The 26910-nt window shown below is 38.6% G+C and overlaps 1 protein-coding gene across 1 annotated transcript in view; it reads left to right on the top strand.

Annotated features, from left to right (window-relative positions):
* The window catches only part of EIF3H (eukaryotic translation initiation factor 3 subunit H), a 90323-nt gene extending 64019 nt beyond the window's left edge, over positions 1 to 26304 (top strand). The window contains exons 3-8 of the mRNA XM_075743451.1: positions 7606 to 7773; positions 9269 to 9368; positions 10788 to 10937; positions 20780 to 20900; positions 23424 to 23556; positions 26042 to 26304. Coding sequence (XP_075599566.1) covers positions 7606 to 7773; positions 9269 to 9368; positions 10788 to 10937; positions 20780 to 20900; positions 23424 to 23556; positions 26042 to 26139 — 770 coding nt within the window. The 3' untranslated portion in view covers positions 26140 to 26304. The remainder of the gene's footprint in view (positions 1 to 7605; positions 7774 to 9268; positions 9369 to 10787; positions 10938 to 20779; positions 20901 to 23423; positions 23557 to 26041) is intronic.
* The last annotated feature ends 606 nt before the right edge of the window (positions 26305 to 26910 follow it).

Below are 26910 nucleotides of genomic sequence, written 5' to 3' on the forward strand. Positions count from 1 at the left end.
TGCCGTATAGGAGGAGATTGAGGATTAAGTTGTGTTTGTACGATACTGCGGAGATGGAGCTTTTTATATAAATGCCAAGAAAACTACTCCAGCTATATAGCAGACAACCTTCAAGATATGTTGCATTTTCTTCTGGCAGTTGCTTCTTAAAGATCATTGTCAACAAAATAGTGAAATTATATTGCTTGATTGCAACTTTAATTTCAAGATGATAGTTTAAAATGGATTTCTGAATTGAAAAATGCTTTTAGATATCTCAAGTGTTTTAATATTTGTGGAAGATAGTATTATAATGCTTTTATCCTTTGGAATAATGTTGCATACCTTAAGACAATTTTGCAAGTTATCTTGACAGCTCTGCTATCTCTATACTATTCTTGAGGCTTGGGTGTGTTTGTTAAAAACAGTACAAGTTTCCATTATCTTGAGCTGTGCAGAGAATTGTGTGGTCAGTGAGATTTATTTAGTTTGCCCAAAGGCTTACCTGAGTGTTTGCTCATGTGTTAATAAAATGATATGATAGCCTTGATCGGTTTGATTGCCTCCTAATTCAGTGGTTATGTGCTTAGACCAGAGCCCCAAGCTTCCTGTCAGAAAGCACTGGGTGAGTGCCAGCACATGTGCAGGAAGTGGTGTGCTTCCACTTGCTGCTTTCCCGTTGTCCCGTCACGCACATCCCCATGCTCCCCCTTCCCTTGTTTTATTCCTTTTCTCTGAAAACTTGTCCTCATCCTCCTTTACTCCTACCAATGGCAGAACTACCCTTTCCTACCTTGCCCTGCTTTAGTAGGAGGTACGTCCTTGTGCTGGCCAGTGTCTTGGAGCCACGTCTGTAAAGCAAGAAGGTGGTGATGGGCAGTTACTGCCTGCACTGGTAGGGTGTCCCAAACTCCAGGACGGGTAGCTGTGCCTGTACTGCCAAGCCTGTAGTGATCAACGCTGGTGGAGACTGTGCATGGGTAGCATGCAATAAATAACAGTCTGGAGATACGTGCTTACATCTTGGGTAAGTTTCTCCAGACAGAAGCACTCCAAACATGTTGTTTTATTTTTATTATGTTCCTGTTACTTTTCACTGTTCGCCTACTGATTGTGATACCTCCTCTGGGTGTCCCATACTTTTTCTGTAGAGCACAATTAATATCACACAGTGCTGTAGTAAAACTAACATTTGAATTGTGATCAAGGCAAAAAATGAATGAGTTCACTGAGCATACACAACAAATAGTTACTTTAGAGTTTTCCCTCTACTGTTTCTCCCCTTCTTTCTCATAAAATGAAGGACTTTTTGCTTTAGAAAGCATTAAGACACTAGCAAAGCCTCAGTTGCTGTAATGATCATCTACCCACAGAAGATGGTTGGGCTTTCTCTCACTGCAGCAGTAACATCAGTGGAGGTGATTCCTACAGATGGGCTTTCAGTTTATCCCATAGCCTATAAAGCAAATGCAGATTTGTAAAGCATGCTTTTCAGATGGTGTGCAGGTTTTCCATTTCCACCACAGTTGCTAACTTATTAAAATATAACAATTCCTTAAGAAAAATTTAATCCACTTTGGACAAATATGTTCTGCCCTTTTTTTCATCCTTGAATTTAGCAATTAAAATGGAGTTGAATTAAGTCTTTTGACTCACTTTTGGTTTTGTGGTCTTATGATTGACTATGACTCTTGGACTTTTGCCTGTTTTCAGGTGATTTTTTCCCATGCAGCTACTCACAGGCCCTGGTCTGCTTAGCTTCCAAGTTTAGGAGATCAGGTGCTTTCAGCCCAGTATAGCAAAAGTGCATAAAATAGAGTACTGTTTTGTAACCCTGACTTGATATTTCAGAGGAGGAAATGAATATTATTGAGGAAGGCAATATTTACTTTTAATTTTTTTCTCCCTGAATAGGAGAATTGTTGAGTTTCTGAGCTTGTGCGTTTGTCTTGGGAGAAGTGGGGGGCGGGGTTGGATATAGATAAAAATCTGCAAATATGTGCATGCATGTGTTGGACACTTAAGAAACATGTTTCAGCAGTAGCTAAAGGCCTTTTCAGATCAAACATTGCTTTTGCTGGAATTATCTGTGAATTCTTGTTTCTCTTTGCCCATCCTTTTTATTTGTATTTTTTAACCGGGATTAAGTTGGTTGTGGTACTAATTATATTTGTATCTTCACAATTGGAATTGTTATCAATAGATGTAGTCATTGTGATTCATAGGTTTTTTTTAATTAATTGAGATTGTGTGTGTGGAGGGAAACGAATTAATCTGTTGTCTCTATAATTCTCTGTGCGTAATTAAATAAATCAATTTTTCTTCTTTTCAAATGCATACGTTGGTTCCTTGAACTAGCATCTGCTAACTTGTTTTAGTCATTGAAGATACTGTCTGAAGCATACATGTGGTTTGGCAAAGCTTAATATGTACAGAAAATACAGAATTTTTTGTGCTGCTAAAAAGTACCATGTAGTGTGTAGCACTTGTTCAGTATGCATGCTACCAGATGGTAGCACTTCAAGAGAGACAAATTATTACCTTAAAAATACTATCCACATTAGTAGCGATGCTATAAAAGGAGTATTTTAGCTGGTTTTCAATATAGTTTGACCAGAATAACCAAAATTTGCTATGCTCATGTTGCTAGTTAAATTCAGAGAAGTGTTAGCGCAGAGGCTGGATGATGTTTCTTCCAGTGGACTTTTGTGTCCCTTGGAAAGTATGCCCAGTCTTGAATAAGTTTTAGTGACGACCCTCACTGTTCATCTGTCTTCTGGATGCCCAAGATTCTGCGAGGAAACTATGGATCCTCAGATACTCCAGAGAATCTCTTTGAGGAGGCCATTGTGAGTGAGGGAGCAGTAAAGATCTATCTTGTTCTTGAATCAGGGACCTGCCCTCATGAAGTCATGTGTAACTTCTGCTGCTTGAGTTTGTACTTTAAAGACAAATTTGTGAAATGTCAGTCAAGACAAACAATTGTGACACCCAGATGTCGGTGGTTCATAGCATTGAGTTCCTTGTGACCTCTTTTGGTAGTGCTGCCTGTGTGCCCTGTACGTGCAGTGGGCTGGGTGAGCAGCAATGGACACCCAATCTATGGCGCGTAGGGTACGAAGTTCTTCTGCTTTGGAAGGGCTTGGCTGTTTAGGAGTCGTGTTGGCTGCTGCTCTTAAAACCAGATTTCTTAAGGCGTATCAACTTAATATATGTTTTGGAAATTAAGACCTTGAGCATCTGAGGTGCCATCGAATGTATTTCCTCCAGGCCATCTTTGATCAGGGTTTCACATGTCATGATGTTTACCACAGTCTGAATATGGCCAGGCTGATGGTAACGAGAACTATTTAAGGACTAAATTTCAGCAACGCATACATTGAGGTGTGACCTCCCGAGAGCTGAATTTTAATGAATTGTTTGTAAAGAAATGAAATAATACAGTTTTAGTGATAAATAAACTTGCATCGTATATCAGGTTTGGTACATTCCAAAACACCTGTGTTAGAAGCGTTTTAGAAATAAGCTGTTAAGTCAAGAAGGATGTGAATTTGCCAGTTGTTTGTAAACTCCAGTGTCTCAGACTTATTTACATTTTAAAATCATCATATAGACCTTTTTTTGTTCTTTTTTTCAGTGCCTCGGTTGATTTGGCCTATTCTTCAATTAGGTTTTTGAATAGTGAAATTATTGACCAAGGATATTTTATGATATTTAGAGAACGTGACTAAGATGTCCCAGTATTGAATATATCATCACATTAGTGTTCAGTTCTTGGACTTGTCTTTGATTTATTGTATAATTTTGGGTATGTTATTTTCTTCTTGGTAAGGTAAGGGATATAGCTCCTATACGTTAAAGCCCAGATAAAGTTTCTAATGTTGCCCGTACTTTTTAGAAAAAGTGTTTACGTTATTTTAGTATTTTCTTCAATCTTTTACAACATTTCTTACAACTTATTTTAATTCAGGGGAAAAAAAATACCCTCCCAACTACTGTAATAGGTTTTACTGTTTTCAGTCAAGGGATTTTGTTAGTACAAATTCACACAAGTCAGTTATATTCAAGCAAAACACCCATACTGTATAGTTTTGAGCTTTTTGTGCATTAGACAAATTATAGTAACACTTTCTAGCTGCATTAATCCCCTCCCTCCATTTGTTTGCAAACTAACAAAAAATTGCCCTTTTGGAGGAAGGATTTTTTGGTTTTGTTTTTTCAAATAATAGCAAAAGAGAACCTGTTCAAAAAAACTCCACCCCAGGAGTGCTCAGGAGATGCACAGTGGCTCAGGGGACAGAGGCTGTGTGTTCTCAATGCAAGAAGCACACTGAAAAGTGCAAGCATGACTGTGAGCTTTCCTCATAATAAGGACACTCCTGAACAAATAATTTGCTTCAAAACATAGGTATGCTGTTTAAATGCAAGGGAGGGTGGTGGGGAAGCATCCTGGTCCGGCTGTTCCCCTGCTCTTTTCCTTGCTCACCTCAGTTGTGGGCACTCTTGGACTTAGTGGCACTTCTTAGTGGCACCTCTGCGGCATGGTGTGGGAAGGACTGCAACTTGAAACAGTCAACTCCTTGTTAGAAGTGCATGACCACCCCAAGTCCTAGAAGACTGAGGACTGGGTAGAAGGAGAGCGCTCTGGTCTGTGCTAAACTTCTAGGTAAAAAGATGATGTTTTGTAGGTGGGGCAGAAGTTGTAAAGAAACAGTGGTAACGATATCAACAAAAGCAACTTGGGGGCTGTTACCCTTTTGTGCAAGTTGGCAGCTTGTTGGAGCTATCTAGCTACTAATACATGTTATAAAATATATATGTTTGGTTAAAAGAGTTTCCATTTCTCCCTGGTGGGGACTGCATCATGTTTTAATTTCTGCAGTTGTTTTCCCAAGGCAGAGATGTTAGCTATTGACGCTTTATTGGTTCTTTGAGATTTTTCCGCTATTGCCTTCATTATCATCTAACTGCTAACAGTCATGAGAGGAGGAATTGCTGGCTTGAAATCTGGATGGTTTTCAGTGAGTCCTTTTTCTTCTAGACGATATTGCTTACACTTATGTTCAGTTACATATTGCTGGTTATGCCGTGTTTAAGAAGTTGTCCTGGAACTTGGGTTACCAGTTACCTCTCAGATGAACGCTTTTGAGAACATGATATACCTTTATTCAGGCTTGTAAAAGATCTGAATGTTTCTTTAGGCTATTCCCTCTCTTTAACATTACACCTCTTAAGGGAGAAATTATCTGAATGGGTCAACCACCAACCACATGATTTCATAGGAATCTATATATATTTATCTTTTTCCCATCGTTACATGACCATGTCTACTTTGACAGTGTCCTCAATTAGAAGAGAATTGCCACTACAAGGAGCAGTCTAGCTCAGCTGTCTAAAAGTCTGCATTTAACTTCATTCTCAAAAAATGTTTTATCTTTCAGCTGCTTTTGAAAACCCCTTTCTAGTTTTTCATTATCATGACTTCGTTTGGGTAGAAGGGATCTAACCATAATTTCACTTTATAGCATGTTGTAGCATGTCATGTCAAAAGCAAGTCTTATTTGCTTTCCACACAGATATATCTGTGTGTATATAACAAGATATATCTTTGGTTAAAAGCTTCTTTTAACCAAAATAGCTTATTCTAGCTATGTTTAATGAATGGATCATACGCTTTTTCAATTCAAAATTGTGGTCATAGCAGGAGTCTTTTAGTTTGTTCTGGGGGAGGTCTGTGGTCTTTGTTTTAATTGTAAAATTTAGAAACTTAAAATCCTCACCCCTGGAAAAAAAATAAGTATAAGGACTGAGCTTCTTTGACAAGCCAGATCTTGACTTTGCTTTTGTGAGAAATGTTGAGGTGCTACCTGCTAAAGCGTCAGGGCTGCTGTGTAAGGAGTATGCTTGAAACTGGCCAGTATTTCTGGAAATTCTGCTACAAAAGTGGAATTAAAATTTATTTTGATCTGGCAAGAGGAAAGATTTTCAAACTGACTTCAAAATAGCTGTTTGATCAGTTCTACTTAGCTGTGTCTCCTGGAGCGTGTAGCGGCACCCTTAGATTTGCCTTGGTTTTGAGACAACCAAATGGTGCAGGCCTGGCCTTTACTTGCAGTGTTTTACGGGATTTTGGACTGCAGCCTGGATGTCTTTGCTCTATTTAGTTTTGGGGTGCTGTATTATCATGGTGTTCTGGCTGAAAAACAAATTTCAAGTCATTTATATTAAGATATTATGAAATAAAATGCAAGCACCAACATATGCTGATGGAAAAAGACTGCAAGGGCTTAAGTAAGTGTTAAAAATACAGTTAGTAAGATACGGCAATTTAATGAAAAGGGCCAGCAGACTGCAGAATGTAGTTTGTGCTGTAAAGGTGATAAGTTGGAAAAATATTTGTCTGATCTTGAAAAACGTCTCCTTGTATCTTTGAAGAATACAGTTGGAATTTTTTTTTTCCCTCTTGAAAAGGATATGAAGTGGGGTCTGAAAAACGTAGCATATTCTGTCCTCTAATTAATTTATGTTGCTTTCTTTTATAATGAATATCATATTTTCATCTGTGCAGGGAGAAGCCTTGAAAAAAAACTAATAAAAATGAATGCATAGGAGGGGGTTCTTTTTATCTCTGTAACTTTTGCAGCTGCAGACAAAACTTAAGGACTGTGTAGCTTTGTTGCATTTGATTTCCTATCAGTTGGCTACGAGCATTGGTTCATCTGATAATCACACCGAAATCTGTTTCCTTAGATTTAACAAGCAGGCCTAGTGTCTGTCTGTTTAAAAGGTCTGATAAGTGATAAGGTGCGTTGATCTGCTTGATGGGATTATGTTAAACATTTCTGAATAAAATTCTATTCGGTCAAGGCAGTCTGTTTGAATGAAGCGTTTGGTAGAAACAGAATTTATGCGTTGGTGCAGTGAAACATTGCAGCTGTTGGTGTAAAAAGCCTGACAAAAAGTGTCCTCTACTGTCTAAGGTAACTTACTGTATATAAATATGTGTGTGTGTTATGTATAATGTATACATACTTATGCATTTATATACATCTAAAAAGAAGAAATGGTGTTGCAAATTTGAAGATAAATGCAATAAAAAATATCAGACAGCTATAGCTGGTACCTCAAACTCTAATACTGAAAATGTAGTTTTATGTTGTGAAAGAGACCTAAATAGTTTATCTTCTATTTCAGATACTCATTAAATAATTCTCCTTTTGATTCCAAAAATTATCTAATTTTAGACAGTATTACAACTTAAATTACAGTATTTCTTTATTACTCAATGGTAAAATGTTACTGCTTAATGAAACCCAGTATCAGAATTTTTTTTATGAATGAGCAAGGTAATGCACACTGTAAATGACGTGTAACAGTTTGTTGATCACTTTAGCAATTAACTGCAGCTGAAAAAAGTCTGCTTACTCAGGCTAGTCTTACTCTCATTCTCTGAAGAATCTCTGGATTTTAATGAAGACAGTCCAGCAGTGAATAAACAAACTTCTACGCAGTTGCAAAAATGAAAATAAAATAAAACACAATTTACTCATTGAATATCAAGCGCGCTCTCGAAATAGTACAGATTGTGTAAGTTTACTTTTTAAACATACTTTTTATTTAATCTAGTTCAATACCAGATGGAAATGATGCGAAGCCTTCGCCATGTAAACATTGATCATCTTCACGTTGGCTGGTACCAGTCCACATACTATGGCTCTTTTGTCACTCGTGCCCTCCTGGACTCCCAGTTCAGTTACCAGCACGCAATTGAGGAGTCTGTAGTTCTCATTTACGGTTAGTATGAGGTTTCCTTTATTATTCTTTTCCCCTCTTAATATTATTACTACTATTTTTGTATTCTGTCTTTTGCCTGTAAGAGTAGCCTGGCAGGCCTTTTCAAGTAAATACCAACCCTGTGTCTACGGCAGCCTCAGCAGCAGCTAAGTCTAGACAGGGTTTCCTTCTTTCTGTTTATTTTTCTTGCTATCAGAGCCCTGATGTGTACGTTTTGGAATGCTGGAGTAGCTGCTTCATTTTTATTCCTTCATCTCCCCTCCCTCGTCGAAGGGGCTGGTGGAACCCGACCAGATGTCTAACAAACCCCGCTTGCTAGCGTGTCTGGCTCTGTACGTGACTGACCAATCATCGCACGAATTGCCAAGTTTTTTTTATACCTCTGACAGAAGCATACAAAACCTGGACTGTTTCTTAGCACAAAGATTTTTTTCTTTTCTGCCTATTTAATGGTGTTTCCTCAAGCTCTCCAGACCAGATGTTCTGTGCTGTATCAGAACCGTAGGCAATTTAACAGCTTTATAGCCTCCCCCTCCCCGAACACTCACAGTTTGCCATATCTGGCAGACTTGCATATAGTTTCCAGCTGAGAAGTAAATGTAACGTCCTGAGTATCTGTCAGAAAAAATACTAATGAATACGATCAATCTTATGAGCTGCCCCAAAATTGTTTCAGTATGTTAACAATTGGATTACAGTAAAGAACAAGTTGTTAAAGTATACTTATATTGGCTGGAAACATTGCATCATCAGACCTTGATGAATTTTCCACTTGTTTCAGTCTATTTTGGTTTTCATTTTATCACCGATTGCTAAAAGTTTTACTGTGTTAAGTTTCAGACAACATGAATGTTAACACAGCTTTTATTCTCATGTTGGCATGCTCCAGCCGTTATCATGCTGCAAGTGTTAAGCTTCTTTGTCCTAGGAATGTAACAGTTTGTTTAGAAAATTTCCCCCCTAAATTCAGTAGAGTATGTCAAGGCAAAACTAATCTTTTTATATACCAGTTACATTGTTATGCATGAAGCAGCAGGGCAACTTGATCTGAATTAGCTTATTGCGTCTCTAAAATTACAATTTTTTTGTATATAAAATATAGTTTAATGAATATTTTAATTTACTGTGTAATGACTGGAGGGAAAAATCTTTATTTAAATGAGGTAGCTCTTACACAGGTTCTGTGGGTAGTTCACAGGAAAGAAGAGAAAATGTGAATTAGACTTTTAATGGGGAAATAATGTTATGGATCTAGATCCCACCATGTTCTCCAACTTAAGTTTATTAATTAGCTTCACTGTGTATAGTTGGATGTATTTTACACTTCAGTACAATAGATTTGCTTCTGCTATAGTGTCATCTCTGAGGTGGTTGTCTTCATTTTTTTTACAATATGACTACTTAGTTATTTTCCTCTTGTTTATGTTCAGATATTTTTTAAAAAAAAGGCAATCTGGGGTTAGTAATAATATGCTTCCTCCATTTTTAATTATAGATCCCATTAAGACTGCCCAAGGTTCTTTGTCACTAAAGGCATATAGGCTGACTCCCAAACTGATGGAAGTTTGCAAAGAAAAAGATTTCTCTCCAGAAGCGTAAGTAACTTAAAAAAATGTTTTCTCGTAGGTTTTGCTGGGTTATTTGGGAGGCAGAAGGGTACATGGCATAATTAAACACTGTATTTTAAAATCTCATGTAATAGTGTGTCTTGGGAAACTGGATATACATAGGTAGTGATAGACGTGGACTGATCCAGTGGGCTGAGAAGGCATGAAAGTCCGTCTCGGGGCAACTAAATAAGGGCTGAAGTGGTAGAACTTGAACTGACTTTGGAGATGGTGAGCGGGCTGGCTCTAAGGACCATGGTGAAGATAGCTGCATCTGGGAACAGAGTCAAAAATATAAAATAAAAAAAGAGAAATGGAGAAGGGGAAATAGCTGGTCTGTCTTTAAGCCTTTTTTTTTTTTTTTCCAGAAGGAAAATTGAACAGGTATTTTGGAATAGCTGTTCTTCTGTATTTATTCCAAATTAACTCCCCCATGTGGACAGTCTTCTGGAGTGAAGTAGGATAATTACTCTGTTTCAAAAGATTAGCCGCTTGCAATAAGCTTAGGCCTTAGCTGTCATCTTTTTCCTCAAACAACTTGGTGTTCAACGGCAAAAGCACAAGCACTTCTTAAACTTTCTGCGTTAAGGAAAAAAGGAATCATTTCATTGCATGATGTCTAAACATAACGTTTCTGTGATGGACAAACAAACAAAAAAAAAAGCGGGGGGAGGGGGGGAAGGCAGGCAAAAAAGCAAAAGTTTTTATTCCAAAATCCAATATGCATGCAAAGAAGTTAAGGATATATTTCCTTAGAAACTTACAGATCATGCCTTTATTTCCAGATTTTATGAAAGGTATTACTGTCTACTTTATAATAAAGCAGTAACAATAGTTTTTAAATGTATACTGTAAAAAGAAATATACACTGTAAATGTGTATTTTAATATCCACCATGGAATTTAATTATTCCAAAGCACACACTATTTTGTCAATCTAATTTTTTGGTCAGTAAAAATTTTAATTATCCAGCTCTTGGGGAAATTGTTTTTCATTGTAGTAGTTATGATTTAAAGGTATTTCAGTGTCATGTGGTAACTAACTTCGCTTCTATTTAAGAAACCCTGATGGCAGGGAAATCAGTAAAATACTTTGGAAGGGGCAGAGTTAATCCTGTCAGTACAGTCTTTTGCTGGAGGCTTTTTCATGTAAGTAATGTATTAGCAAGCAAAGCGGCTGCTTGACTTCTGAGAGTTTCTCCTAGAGCAGCTTTTCCTAGTCTTTGTAAATGTGAGGTTTTACCATACAAATGGTCTTTTACCAAAACTTGACTCTTGTTTGATTGCGGAACTATGAAAATGAAGGGTTTTTTACAAAATTGCCAATTGTTGTTGGAACAACAATTCAACAAAAAGAACAAGACAGTTACTGGTGATATTAATAAATATTTTTAAACTTTTTTCACAGCTTGAAAAAAGCAAATATTGCTTATGAAAACATGTTTGAAGAAGTACCCATTGTAATTAAGAATTCATACCTGATCAATGTGATGTTGTGGGAACTGGAAAAGAAATCTGCAGTAGCCGATAGACATGAATTGCTCAGTCTGGCTAGCAGGTAAGTACTTGTTACAATAATGGATGTATTTTTATTCGCTTTCCCAAACCACAGTTTAACACCTTGGGTGAAATCCCAGTCTCATTACGGTCCATGGAAGCTTTGCCTTGACTTTTAATGGGGTTAAGACTTTACCCTTCATGTTCTTTTGCTGAAGGAAAAACTGCGTGGTAAAACTGTAGCATTAGATTCAAGGACTAAATTCTGTCTGTAATCTGCATATACCTGTACTGCTTGAACTGTATAATCTTTTCAGTAGTGTATATTTCTTCGAGAAAACACTGGCATTCATAAAATTCAGGCAAATAGATCTGGAAATAAAAATTGATTTTGTTAAATACTTCTTAAGTAATTCCATAAATTATTGTAATAAAAAATAAATCACCTTTTTTCTACTGTGGTAGCAGGATGCATTTGGAAATAAAATAATAAAGCCTCTATCTGAGAAGCTGGCAAAAGTGCTCAGACTGCTTGTCATGACAGCCAGCATTCATGATGTCAGAAATTGTTTAAGCTTTCTAGAATGATCTTTTCATAACTTCAAGAATAACTTTTTATTCTTGTAGCACTTTGCCCTGAAAATGCACTTAATGATAACAAACTAAAGCAGTATGATCAGAAATTGGGTGGTGCTTAAATCTTACACAAGATAGTACAGTTAATTGGGCTGACCAGAATAACCAGATACACAAAGTGATGCAGTATCATGTTGCGTGTAGAAGCTGGTATATAGTCACTAAGAGGGTTTTGGGGTGTAACACTTTCTTTTTATGTCAAGGTATTGTCTGCCAACTTTCTGATCCCCTCTGACTCTGACAACCAAGTTAGCTGAATACTAGTGGCCTCTCTTCTTTTTCCTTCTGCCCCTCTGCCTCCCCCCCATCATGTCAGGGTATTGTTAATGGATCCATATTATTAGTGGTCCATATGTTGCCTGAGTTAGCAGAAATTTTCCACTCTATTTTTTTTCTTGAGCTTATGTGGATGCATTGTGGGATCTGATAGCTTTTAGAGAAATTGATCAAGAGAGAACACGTATAGGGTTGAACTCTGCCGAGGAATTTACTGTCACAAGAAATACTTAGTCAATAATTTTATCCCGTAAAGTTGTGACTTTGCACCTTGGAATTAACAAAGTGAAGAATTTTTGCTGAGATGTTCAGTCTGCTTGGCTTTGCAGGCTTTCTGTCAGGCTCTTTCCTTGGTCAAAGATCACAAAGCTTTTACCATCTGAGGAGAGAGTCGGTACTGGATGTAGGAGATGACAGTGATTCCTCATGAGCTCTACTACTTCACTGTGAAAAGGAGGACCATGCTGAGTATACAGCAGGATTCCAGATGACCTGACAGCATTGCCCTTTAATGTTTCTTTTGCTTTGCTCCTGTAAAAAGGATTGGGATTACCCAGCACCCTGGATGCTAGCATGGGCTGCTGCTAGTCACACAGTGCAATTCTGGAAATGAAAATTAGTTTGAACAGATCACAAACCACCGATGAAGCTTTTCATCAGTTTTACATCTTACGTAGTAACTGTTCCATACCATTGCCCTGACTCAAGATAAAAGATAAGAACTGTACAAATTAATTTCTTTTCTGGAATGATGGTGTTAATGGCCTGTTGCAGGACCGGATTGTGTGATGGTCCTCGCCTCAGTAAATGAGATGAGAAGTGAACAAGAAAAACATGAGCCCAAAAGAAAGAGGAAACTCCATCATTAGTGTTTAGGAATCCTTCACAACAGGAAAAAAAGGAAAACTTTTGTCTTAGTGAATCAGAGTTTCTTTTCAATGGATGTTTTCTTGGAGCAGTGCAGTGCTGGTCTTGATGGTGACACAGGTGGAATTGGATTCTTGATAAAGCTGGTTAAAAGTGTCTTTTCAATTAAGTGTGTTTCTTTGAACTTACACAGTTACTATACTATGTCCTGAAAGCAATTTCTTGAGCTTAATGAAGTCTAGAATTTCCCGCTAACGGGGAATTAATTCAACAGATTCAACAGTTTTCAGAGGTATTTCTGAATTATGTCTCCTGGAACTGACTTTCTTGACAGCATTCTTCTGGCTCACCTGGTCTATTTGAGGAACTTGAGATGCTTAGTTTTGTTTGAAGCAGAGTAAAGTTTTGGAAATTCCCTCAATGGGTTTATTTGCAGGTTTTTGTATGTATTTTTTCTTTTTTTTTTTCCTTCATATTTGATAGCTGCTTTTAGTTACAAGGCAGCTTACATTCAGTGATGTCTTACATTGGTATAACTCAGCAGCTGGCAAATTAAAACATTTTAATGCTCATTTATTTAAGGTAGAATGACTTGTACTGCCTGCTGAAATATTTAACTAGTTTTTACTTGAATTCAACAACGAAGATTTCTCTGTCAAAGAATATATTGCCTGAAGTAGGTGAGTTCAAACCCTCGTTATTCTGGAGTTTTATTTTCATTTTGCATTTCCTTATTTTTGTCTTTGAATAGTTGTGGTTAAAACATCTCAGGTATCAACTTTTAATTTTGGTGCATGTCTTCCTCACTTAACTTTGCTATTGTAGAATTAGTGGGCAGTAACTTTGAGTCTATTTTTGGGGGAGGTTGTTGGGGGGGGGAGTGTTTTTTGGGGTGTTTTTTGTGTTTTGTGAGCATCTCTGAACCTTTTTTAATCTTCTGAAGCAATGGTTTTGGCAATGAAATTATTTACCCATAGTTCTTCTCCTCTGGAGAGTTTGTTTCATCAAGATTCTCACATGTTCAGCCACCCACCTTGTCTGAGTTTGAAGCTGTACCTATTTGAGGTACTTTGTCTGCACCTTAATATCTTTCTCCTTTTGAAGTACATTTGAGATAATTGCATAAAGTAGTTTACTTTTTGGGGCATAAATTTGTCTTTCTCTTGTGAAATCTGAATTGACTGGAATATTCTAGGGAAAGAAGTTGAAGGCAGAATAGCACAAGGCTAGCAAGTAATAGCAAGTAAAGGCCTTTTTCTCAAACTGTTATCCTCCTGCTACCCTTAAGGACCAAAATGTCTTGAAGACCTTGGAGTACTGCCAGTCTTTTGATAGAGACTCAAGAATTAAAATCCTGTCAGATAATGTTCCAGATCTTCAGAGAAATAATTACAACCAACTTTCCCATTCTCATCCATCTCTTCCCTATTCTATTGATGATCTAGTTTAAATTAAAAAAAGCTTTTTTGTGGTCTAGCTTCATAATAGGGTTGTTCTATAATATCTCAATTTGTCTCAAGCAATTTTTCTAATAGTGTGCGTCAGTAGAAGCAAACATGTGCTGAACATTTACTGCAGTAACATCTACTTGGCAGATATATTTTTCAAACATCAGATGCAGTATTTTTGCACAAGTGACATAAGGAGGGTTACTTTGGCTTTCGAAAACAATATTAACCTTTATACATTATACTGCTTATTCAGAAATCTCAATGTGCTTAACGGATTATTAAGATAATTATGAAAATCTCTAATTTGCAGATGGGGAAGCTGACACAGAGAGAGTAAATGTGTTGCCCAAAGGCACACATCAAAGTCGGAGCAGAAAAGGGAATGGAGCTCAGACTCCTGACTTACATATCTCATTCAAACAAAATCCTCTTAAAAACAGCACAGGTTGAACTCAGGCTGAAATGCTGAGATGTAAACAAGTTCTGCTAAGCAGTGGGAATGTTCCTTAGAAATATTTAATCAAAAAGATGTGCTTTGCCCAGCCGTACCTCTCTAATCCACCCAAAGCTGTTCCCACCAAGAGGAGAAACGCTGCACAGGGTGGCACCCTTCCCACAAAACAGTGACTCTGAGAGGGGCCTCAGTAGGGCTGATGGAAAGTGGAAAAACGGAGCAACAGATATGTTATTTTCTTACGCTTGCTTTTGCTGCTCCCTTTTCTCACCTTCCTCAGCCAGGGTGCAAGCAAAATGAAATGAAGTGAGGGGATCCATTTATGGTGATGGTAGGCAAGTTTAGAGGACCATCTTTTTTGGACATTGCCAGCTTCGGAATTGTTATACCCAAAAATGATGTACCTGAGTACTGCACAGTGATTCAGATCTCTGAGGCTGGGCGCCTCCTGGGCCAGCACAGGTAGGTGGGCTTCTCCAAAAGTGCAAGCTGGGGCCCATGAGCTGTGTGTAGAGACAGTCAAAACTAGTGAGCAGGATACGGGAAGCTGAGAACGATGTGGATCGCTGCCTCTCTTTGAAGCTTTAGTGTCTGACTTGAGGCTGCATTGTGGGTGTTTCAGACCTTTAGCGAGCGTGTGTCTGGAGTCCTGTCCTGATTAAACATGCTGAAGTAAATGTGGGCTTCATGTGTAGTTCCCCACTATGAATCCTACAGAAGCAGAGCCAGTTTGAGGTTCCAGCCCCAGCTGCTTGCATCATTCCTACCCACTACCCCCATTTCATCTCTACACCCCTCCCACCCTCAAAGATTTTTATTTCCTCATCTGTTTCAGAATATGGCAGAGCAAATAGCTTTGTGGAATAGTCCGGTGGAAAAAGTCAGACTGCCACTATTCCCTTCCAGCCTTTCCTTCAGCATCCCTAGAAAAAAAAAAGAAACCCCCACAGAGGGTGTTTTTGCATTTACAGTAGACTATTTCACTGAAAGAGTTTGAAGTGTGCCCACGCAAACAGCTGAATCCATACAGCTGAGAGTGCTGTAATCCTTGGGCAAAGAGGGTGGGAGAGGCAGGAAGATTTTGATGCTGGAATCTCTTAAACTGGCTTTGCTGGCAACAGCAAACTGCACCTTTGCTTTCCCTAAAATATATCTGCAAAGGGGGGCTCTGGTGGTACGAGCATTCCCTCAGGAAGAGGGAGGCTTGCATTTGGGTCTGTAGCCCGATCTGTATCCTAACAGGATGCCCTTGAGTAGTGAGTGAGTGAGTTTAGTTAATGAGTAGTTGTTGCTTTCTCCTTCTGTGGATGTTAGACCAGAGCACCGCCAAACGCAAGGCTCACCAGCGGGAAGAACAAGACAGAAAGGATCATGACTTATCTACAATGAGCCTGCTCTGTTCACAGGTTTTTACTTCTCACCCTCAGAATTATTTGTCCTTTGTATTTGATAATTTTTAAACAAGGAATCAGAAGTAATCCATGTGTCAAGGACTTGACTTCCTATCTGCCCTTTTGGGTGAAGGATTATACCCCATCAAGTATAAGACTGTTACAGCAAAAATGCACAGCACAATAAATGGCATTGCAGGCTATACTTTCTAGTCTGTTTTTTTTTTTTTTTTAAACAGACTTTGACAGTTTCCCTTTGACAATTTGTATGGTTTTGTCCTTTTTTTGGGTATTTTTGATTCTGTCATCCAAGCTACACAGATAAGTGTCAAATGATAAATTTCTGGAAGTTTTACCGATCACTCACTACTACAGGTGAGTGATCCCAATAACAATTCTGGTGAAGGAGTGCTCTCACATTAGATTATTTCTTCATTAGATGTGTAAGAATCCACATAACAGATTTTTTTACTGTCCTAACTGCAGGAGAAGCTCCATTCTGTTTTTTCCTCTTTTATTATCTGTATTTCTTCCCCAAAAAAGAACACAATCCCCATGATGCTTAGTGTGATAGCAGTTCTGCAGCTGATATTTTTCTCCCACAAAGATTCACAGATACTTGAGGTGTGGTGGTCTCCTGGTGCTATCTTATGGTGGAGTTCTGTCTTTTAGTTGATTCAAGAGTGTGCTCAGATAATCAGCCACTGGGTGATCTCAGACCTGACTCGTTTCAGATGAAACTAAACTGAAGATAGGCTTTAGGAGAATACCTACTGTGCTTCAGCCACTAATGGCCTTTCAGATCACTGGACCACATCAGAAGTAGTGATAAGAAACCCCCCTGAAACACATGTAGTGTGGACGTCAGTTTCTCAGCACCAGGTGTTTTGCTTTATAGATCTGTTCCTGTTGGTCTGCACTGCTCACTAATCTAAATGTAAACTCTATTTAACTGACTCTTTCACTGAATCAGTTGATGAAATGCATCCATTGAAAGTGCAGTTACTTTATTACTCATGCCCTCAGAACAACAAACACAAGTGCTGAGCTCCATGTGGTCTATATCTGACTATCACAGAGCCTTGTAGGAAAGTGTGTCTTGATGGGGATGTGAGGAGCATTTACTGGGACTCTTTTATTTTTTATTTTATTTTTTTTTAAATTGTTTTAGTTGCATTGATGCGTAGGGGGCATTTAGGTACCTAGCAGTGTGACCTTTGCGATCTGCTGTAGAGGGTTGCACAAGGTAAGGAGGTGCCTAAAAGAGCCTTTGAGCTAAGTAAGTGTACGATGAGTCTAAGTAAGTGCATGATGGGCTAGAGCAATGCAATTTAACTTCCTAAATCTCACCAGAATACACTTAGCCGAATAAAACTTGCTGAAACACTGTATGTATACATTTTTACAAATTAATTCCCATTGGTCTTTCTGGTTTTTTAAGAGATGGAGCAAAAAGGGTATCAACCACATGAGAACTGAGGAAAAAGCTGGTCCTGTATTTGCAGTGTACTTATCACTTCATGTCTCAGTTCACATCTGTTTAAGTTATCTGTTTTTAGCTTTTTGTTTCCCTGGCAATGAGAGCAAACACTGTATTACTGCAACTTCTAACAATAACTCTCTGTTTCTGTATTCTGCTGTACTAAGCTGGTCCCAAGGAGATTCACATAAAAACATTCTTTGTAACCAGCTATATTTCATATGGACACTATCTGTAAAATAATTATGTATTCCTGATGTCCACATACCCTACAAGGCTATTAGTGTGTACCTACATAGGCATTTCTGATAATATCCAGTTCTAACACTAACTCTGTATAATATATAAACTCTATAAAAAACTGAAAATATGCACGCCCCTAGCCATGGCAATATTCCACAGTTTTAAATATCATGTGCTTGAAATGTTCAACCAAAAAAACCCCAAGAAGTTTAAAAATAATTATTATAGTGGCGCCTTTCTTGCTGCTGTGTAGCTGAAGTCCTCCTCACCATCTGCCCCTGTACACAACTGAGATTTAAAATCCTGGCTTGTAAATAAATTGTGGTCTGAAGTTACTGATACAGCCTTTTGTTCAGAGAGCAGGCAGCTCAGCTAGTGAAATAGCTGTCCTAGTACTCGGAGAGAAGACTCTATTTAACTACATTCTCAGCAGGTATCCTCTAGTGCCTCATTATGTTACCAGCTTCTGTCTCTCTTCTATGGATATGGGAAATAACTTACACTTCAAAAGGGATGTGTATACTATTACACATGTGATTCCCTTTTCACTTTATGCTTATCTCTTCCAGTTAGTTTCTCCAGTCCATAGGCTGTAGGATGGTGGGAATGCATTGTAAAAGGCAGAGGAAGTCTCGGATAACGTGGAGAAGCAGTGACTGAAGGATATGATTCTGACATAGAAGTGCACCAAACTTTATTTTAAAGAAACTCATGAATAGTAGTGGATTTCAGTTGAGGAGGAGAAGGATGGAGTTTAGCTTTTTGAGTCATTGGTCTTCAGCCAAGTAGGACTGGGTAAGGCTTAGATCAGAGATCAAACTAGATCAAACTACCTTCTGATCAAAGGGATCAATAGAGAGCAGTAAGTATCCTTCTTTTACTGCACTACCCTGTAAACACAATTTAGGATGAATACTGTCTCCATGGGCACCAATCTAAAAACTTCCAAAACTTTAACTTGGAAGCTATACCTTAAGTTGAACATTCCTGCAAAATACTGAATCCATTGCTAAAAATGGTTACAATAAAAGTTGTTTAACAGACTGCATTTGTCTGGCCAAGGCAGTAGATCGCATAACTAGAACTGGACGCGCCCAACCTAGCTGCTTCCACGTTGCCTATGGTATGGAATGTGGAGCTGGCTGGACTGGACGCAACACTCCCTCTCAACAGCTAAGATCAAGCGATGTCTGCTGAACTTCCAGGCGTGGTTTGATAGACTAGTTAATGAGATGGAGTTCTGAAGAATATTTAACTATCCCTGCAGAGGGATAGTTAAATATTTGTGAAAAAGCTAGCGGTAACTTGAAACCAAACTCTTTGAAGACATCTCCTGGAACATTGTTCAGGGTTGCATGTCACAAAAGCATCAGACTTTTTCTTTTAAATGTATGACCTGCATCTGTAATGTCAGTAAATTCACGCAAGCCGTTGTTTTTTTCATAACTATGAGGGTCCCTGCAAAGACCAAAACACTTAAATATGGTATTTGCAATGTGGCAAAGATGCTAGAGGAGGAGATGCCGTGTAAAGTATCATCAAATAAATATATGAACAAAGATAACCAGGAACTTAAAAAGTAGTACACTGTGCCATTAGTGCAGAAATGCTGGTCAAATGACTTGAAATGAATCCGCAGGTCCTGAGAGAACTGGTGGATGAAGTTGCTAAACCACTCTCCATCATATTTGAGAAGTCATGGCAGTCTGGTGAAGTTCCCACTGACTGGAAAAGGGGAAACATAACCCCCATTTTTAAAAAGAAAAAAAGGAAGACCCGGGGAACTACAGGCTGGTCAGTCTTACCTCTGTGCCTGGCAATGTCATGGAGCAGATCCTCCTGGAAGCTACACTCAGGCACATGGAAAAAAAGGAGGTGATTGGTGACAGCCAACACGGCTTCACCAAAGGCAAATTGTGCCTGACAAATTTGGTGGCCTTATATGACGGGGTTACAGCATTGCTGGATAAGGGAGGAGCAACTGTTGTCATCTACCTGGACTTGTGCAAATTATTTGACACTGTCCTGCACGACATCCTTGTCTCTAAATTGGAGAGACATGGATTGGATGGACGGACCACTTGGTGGATAAGGAATTGGCTGGACGGTTGCACTCAAAGAGTTGCAGTCAACGGCTCGATATCCAAGTGGAGGCCAGTAATGAGTGGTGTTCCTCTGGGATCGTTATTGGGACCAGCACTGTTTAACATCTTTGTTGGTGACAAGGACAGTGGGCTTGAGTGCACCCTCAGCAAATTTGCTGATGACACCAAACTGTGTGGTGTGGTCAACACACTGGAGGGAAGGGATGCCATCCAGAGGGACCTTGGCAGGCTGGAGCGGTGGGCCTGTGTGACCCACATGAAGTTCAACAAGGCCGAGTGCAAGGTCCTGCATGTGGGTCGGGGCAATCCCAAGCACGACTGTAGGCTGGGCAAGGAATGGATTGAAAGCAGCCCTGAAGAGAAGGACTTGGGGGTACTGATTGATGAGAAGCTCAACATGAGCCGGCAGTGTGCGCTTGCAGCACAAAAAAACAACTGTGTCCTGGGTTGCATTCCAGCTCTGGGGTCCCCAGTACACGACAGACATGGATCTGTTGGAGTGAGTCCAGAGGAGAACCATGAAGATGATCAGAGGGCTTGAGCACCTCTCCTATGAGATTCAGCCTGGAGAAGAGAAGGCTCTGGGGAAACCTTGTAGCAGCCTTTCAGTACCTAAATGGGCCTACAGGAAAGCTGGTGAGGGACTGTTTATCAGGGAGTGTAGTGACAGGACAAGGGGTAAGGGGTTTAAGCTGAAGGAGGGTCGATTTAGATTAGATACAAGGAAGAAATTCTTTACTGTGAGGATGGTGAGGCACTGGCACTGGTTGCCCAGAGAAGCTGTGGATGCCCCCTCCCTGGAAGTGTTGAAGGCCAGGGTGGATGGGGCTTTGGGCAACCTGGTCTAGTGGAGGGTGTCCCTGCCCATGGCAGGGGTGTTGGAACTAGATAATCTTTGAGGTCCCTTCCAACCCAAACCATTCTATGATTCTATTAATTTCACATTTTAAATATTTTTTTTAATAAATTAAATCTTTCATGAATGTTTTTTATATTTCAGTAATCACCTAGGGAAGAGTCTGCAGCTGCTGATGGACAGAGTGGATGAGATGAGTCAAGACATTGTTAAATACAATACCTACCTGAGGAATGTAAGCAAACAGCAGCAGCAGAAACACCAGGTTGGTAACGTGGAAAACCTGAATGAGAGGATTTCTTTCCACAAGATACGGTTTGGGTGGTGTTATCTGAGACACATGAATTTGGATTTAAGCAAGGCAAAATTCTGACAGAAACACAGTGGGGGAATTATCAAATGGAATTGCTTCTGCTGACATGTAGTGTGGATTGGTCTGTCTTTGCTATTTTACATTGTTAATGATTTATGATAAAACAAAATCATTGATAAATATGCTGTGGGCACAGGGATTAGAGATTTAGTAAATGAAATGAAAGAGCTGAAACTACATTTGAATTGTTCCAAAACAATGTTTTAATACCATCACATGTAGGCATGCATCTGGAAAAAAAACCCAACAAAAAACCAACGTAGTCCATATTTAAAAGACAGCAGACTGTTCTCTGATTGGAAATGACATTTTAGTCATGTTTTCTATCAGTAAGTATGGATACTGATCAGGAGATGCAGACTTTTAATTTCTGATACCAAAAGGTCACTTTAAAATCCAAAGTAGTCTGATTAGAGAATACAGAGTACGGAGACCGGCTGTTGGTATCCATGCTTAAGCAGAGGGGTTGGACAAGGTGACCTCCAGACGTCCCTTCCAACCTTAACTGTTCTGTGATTTGGAGATGGTATTACTTTATTTGCTGTTGCTGCATTTGATAAAGCAATACTGTGTCTAATTATAGAAGAATGCTGGTAAATTGGAAAAAAGCACTGTGAGAATGAATTAAAAGCCTGGAAAGCAGACCTTAGTGAATGCAATTCACTTCATGTGATAAATTAACAAGTGACTTGCCTACTCAAGAAGTATCTGCATGAAAAATAAATTTGAACTCTTTAATCTAGCAGACAGAGATATGACAAGATTCAATATTGGCCAACTGAATATGGGCCAGGCCACTTTAAAGATAAAATATTGCAGGTATTGCTACACAAAGCAGCTAATTATTAAAAAGAGCACCTGTGGTTCATGTGAAATGCTTCATCACTGACTACTTTGAGATCAAAACTGGCTTTTTTCACTTAAGTGTAACTTGAACAGAGAGTACTTTAGGGAAGGAGGACGTGGTCAGGGGTCTCTCCTGGCTTTGTAATTCCTGAGGACATAGAAGCTTCATGCGTGTTATCTTCAGAAAATTTATTTTCTTTTGCTGCCTAATTTGAATAGAAAGATGGCATCCACTTCAAAGGTTCTTGTTAATAACAAGAGGATCTGTTTATTTTGAAAAGCAGAGCAAAGTAGGTTCCATGATGTCTCACTTCATTTCTTTACTAACTGTAGCTGCTTTAGTAGTAGCTCACTGCAGCATAGTTAGTGGTCATAACTTCATTTTTAAAACAGAGGAATTGTGATTAAGAGCAAGCCATTTCAATAGAAAATAATAGGCAGACTGCTGAGAAGTGAATGGAGTAACGCAAAGAAAGAAGAAACTACATGCAATTCACATACAAATATGGGCATTTAAGATTTTATTTTTAACGTTGTCCAAAACCATGTATTTGTCATTACTACTGGGGAAAAAAAAATTACTTCATTTGAGTATGCCACCAAGTATGAATTCTTTTCAGACTCTTACGCAAAGATACATTTAAGTAAGTGAAAGAAAACACCCTGTACTCTTTGGCCTGTTTATTTTGAAGGGATTTTTTGGTGTTGAATGTGATGGCTTTGATAGACAAAGCTTACAATTAATTCCTGGCTGTGACATATAGTCTGAAATCTCACATACGTGTTTTTGGATGTATGTACTTCTGTGAGAACACCTGTTCATTCAGTAGTTGAAGAAATGGTCTGCCCTAAGTTTTATAAAGTTTGAGTAATCTACATGGCGAAGGGAAGGACTGAAAACAAATCTGCAGAATAATTTCTACAAACTACTACTCTAGTGTATCCTCTGGTAACCCACAAAGAAATAACATCAAAGTCGTAGAATATCTAAATAACTGGAATGGAGAAATGAACCATTACACTTTATTTCAGCCGCCACTTTGTTCTCAGTTTAGAGTTAATATTTTTTGGCATAAAATATCTTGTTTAATCAAGTTCTCTTCCCCTTTCACATTAATATTGTTTTGACCTTTAACTTGCATAAAATTAAGAATTTCTGGTTTGTATAACTGAGGTAATAACTTCTCATACCTACATATTCCGCCCTTGTTTTCCCTTTTTGCTTGGGGAAGTGGAAGCTTTTCTCTCCCATGCTGTATTCTTTCCATCAGATACAGTATTTATCTCTGTGCAAAAATCTTAAAAATTAACCCCAACACCTCAGTGCCACAAACTTTTCCAGTGTCTCACCTATTTAAGGTACCAGCTTGGAGGGGGGAAGTGCTTGTTACCAGTGAATTGAAATAAACTATGAAGTGCATTTGCATTATTTGAAGTAAACTGAATTGCATTGAGTAAGTATAACTTTTTAAAACATACTTACGGGTTAGGTAAAGAGCATCTGAAAAGAAAAACTTTTTGCTGTTTTGGAAGTCCTGTTGCATTCTGCATCTGTTGCTTTATTTTCAGTACCAGCAGAGACGTCAACAAGAAAATATACAGCGTCAAAGCCGAGGAGAACCCCCTCTTCCTGAGGAGGACATCAATAAACTTTTTAAACCACCACAGCCACCTGCAAGAATGGAGTCACTCCTTATTGCAGGTAATGTTCCAGCAGTCTCTTCAACTCCTCTTTTCACATACGAATGTTATCTTGGGGAAAAAGTGCAGTTGTTACCTTAGAAAGCATCTTAATTTTTTATTACCTTTGCTGTTATGGTGTGATATTTTGGCATTGGTAGTATTCCAAATACTGTCTTTCATTTGGTCAAAGGCAATGGTTTCAACCTGTGACCTACAGCCCTTGTGTCTGAAGTATTTTAAAAAAAAAAAAAAAAAGCTAAGCAAAGCAACGTTATTGCTAGTAGGCAGTCCATGCCTCTGTTAGAAGATAAGCTTCCACACTGAGAAGAGTTTTAAACCATCTAAATAAGTAACAGAGGCGTGGTAACCACACAGATATGAACATACTTATTTTTTTGAAAGCAAGTCACTGTGTTTAACCAGAATCGCTGCATAAAGCTTTAAGCTTGATGTATGGAGACCTTCTCCCTTTATTTCTTGTTTTGCCATGGTACCTAGCTCCTGCTTGACCATCTGTGTCTCCTGGGTTGATGGGAAAGGGCGGGAGCAGCAGCCAGAGCCTCTTCCTGGCTCCGTTCTGAGGGTGGAATGGGGTTTTAAAGGAGAGCTGGAGAAATGCCCCGTGGAGCAGGGTTTCTGTGCAAATGAGTGTAGCAACTACTGCAGTCAATAAGCTGGTCCCTGCACTCATACCCCAGCTAATCCATAAACTCCAGAAGTTAGGGGGCTGTACAGACAAGAGGCAGGAATAAGCTATTTGGGCTGGAACTATTGATTCAGAGCAGTTGCCTGCAGCTTTAGCACACTGATAACATCCCTAGGTGTTGAACTGGCTGTTGTAGCAGCTGAGATTTTTACTTTTAATTTCACACAGTATTGGGATAATGTCTTTGATTTCTATGGCAAGAGTTTTAGGGAAACCATCCCCATCTTCCTGTACCCCAAGGTGAACGAAAATGTAAACGGGAACAAAGCATAGGTATTTTTGGCCATGTCCCACCCCCTGATTTCTTCAGTTTACTGGTGTGCTGCAGTACGCAGCCACAGTTTGGTACAAAAGTCAGTGCCCATCCTGTGCCTCCTGGAAATGTGAAAATATCTGGGACCTCACAAAGGCAGCAGATAGCAGAAAACCTAGGTGCCTTGCTAAGTAATCTAAATTTGGTAAATGTCATGAGAAAGCAAATTGTTGAACTATGGCAGGCTTTTTGGATCAGTTAGCTATCACTTTGTTTTGTAGTGAGAGAAAATCAAACCAAAGTCCTGGTAATTTAGTGTACAGGAAAAGTGCTTTGACATTAAAAAAAAAATAGTGAATTTGAACTACCACTCTTAAATTTTGGAGTGACCAAGAGATTGTTTTAATATCAGTACTTTTTCACACTCTTAATAAGTGCTGTTTTTAGAAGAAATAATGTTCTTGATTTATTATTCCTTCCAGAGTCATTAAAAAAATTGTTTTGATAGTTTTTACCAATTAATGAATCCTAGCAGCATTAAAGTATTTAAACTTTCAGCTTTAGCATAGCTTAAAAATGCAACATAAGTGTGTATGTGTGTACACGTGTGTTTTATGAAAGCGATAGCTTAGGATGAATCATCTCTTATAACAGTTTTCAATTCCTCCTCTTATACTTAAAGGAAAAAACAGTTTTCAGCCAAAGTACTCTCTTTGTTCTTTTACCATAGTCAGGGGAAGAATTGAAAGCATCCACTTCAACTCAGATGAAGTAAAGTTTGTGGATAAAGAATAAAACTTAGCTCTTTTGTCTCTGAGGCATTCAAAAACTTCTCAAATAGAGCATTAAACTGGGAGTTTATTGGCCTTCTAAACAGTCTTAATTTTGATTAAACTGGCTTCACGTTTTGCTATTCCTAGCTAACAAGGGAAATAACTTGTAGCAGTACTTGTATAAAAATGTTTTGATGGGCACTTTTGATTTGTAAAGCACTGACAAGTCTTCATACCCTGATGATTTTTGAAATAGCTAATAAAGTGAAATATTAGGTGAAAAAAAGGCTAGCAATATGTCAAACAGGAGTACCACAATTTTCAGTCTGCTACTGGAAAATATTTGTTACAAATATTTTAATGGGGACAGCAGATGCCTAAGAACAAAACTGAAATTCAGTCTTGTAGTGTTTCTAGGGCAAGTAAATTGAACAATTAATGTGATTAAGCTTCCAGTACAGCAGCAAGAATTGTTTATTCTTTTTATTGTCATACTTCTTCAGAAATTTTTCATAATGGAGTTGTAGGAAAATAAAGGGGGTTTTTGAGCATACTGGTTTACCTATTCTGCTAATTTAGTTTCTTATACCAAAGCTGTTTGGGAATACTGAAAATATAAAATTCCGAAGTGTAGTGTAGTCAAGTTGTTTGGTTGCTTCTCTGTAGAAATCCTGAATGATTCATGTACATTTGGCTTTTTAAGAATTATGTTCTGGGATGTCTTTCTGAATTTCAAAACTGACAAGTGTTTACTCTTCTTTCCTCTTCACAGGTCAAATTAATACCTACTGCCAGAATATTAAGGAGTTCAACGCACAGAACCTGGGCAAGCTTTTCATGGCTCAGGCTCTCCAGGATTACAACAACTGAAGAAACTTTGCTGTAGCCCTCACCAGAGAAAGTTATTTACAGTTCTATACTGTTCATGATCCTCTTGAAAATTTAGTATATTGGGCAAAGAGTCTTGTAAAACAGGGTCACCTTCGTTTGTGTGGAATTCTCCTGCAAGAAAAATAAAGGCAAATTTTAACGATATTTTAGTATTTCCTTATTTGTTGGCCCTGTTGGACTGGAATTTTCTGTGGTCACTCAGGTTTTCTAAATGTTTGGCAGTTATTCATGTTTAGTCATAGCAAATAATACAGCTTTTATTTAACTTGTAATCTGAAATAAAAACAAATTACAAATGTTCAGTATAGCTGACTTCACAGAAGAAATTTAAGATTTCCCAGTTTTAGTTGAGAACTTACAGCCATAACATGCTAGTCACTTGGAGCAGTTGCTCATTTTTATTTTAATCTGTTTGGATGGTCTGGTGCAATGGACCTTCCATATGGCAAATATTTCATAGGCTTCCCGTTCGGAACATACAAAACTAGTGTTATGTGGAGACTGATCCCAAACATTTCATGCTAAGCGGTGTTCCCATTTTTCATTGCCACCACCAGCTGGACTGAAATCCAGTGATGCTACTGAATTCTTCACGACAGAAACTGTAGCAGTAGCTAACCTGGAGCAGCTAGTGTGGTGTAAACAGACACCATACCTACTCTGCGTTAATTTTGCCATCTGAATGTGCCTTTATTTCTGAACTTGGGCTACTTATCTTTTTAACAAGAATTTTAATGTAAGGGTTTAATA

The sequence above is a fragment of the Balearica regulorum genome, chromosome 2 (genome assembly GCF_011004875.1).
Source record: "Balearica regulorum gibbericeps isolate bBalReg1 chromosome 2, bBalReg1.pri, whole genome shotgun sequence".
NCBI classification, from domain to species: domain Eukaryota; kingdom Metazoa; phylum Chordata; class Aves; order Gruiformes; family Gruidae; genus Balearica; species Balearica regulorum.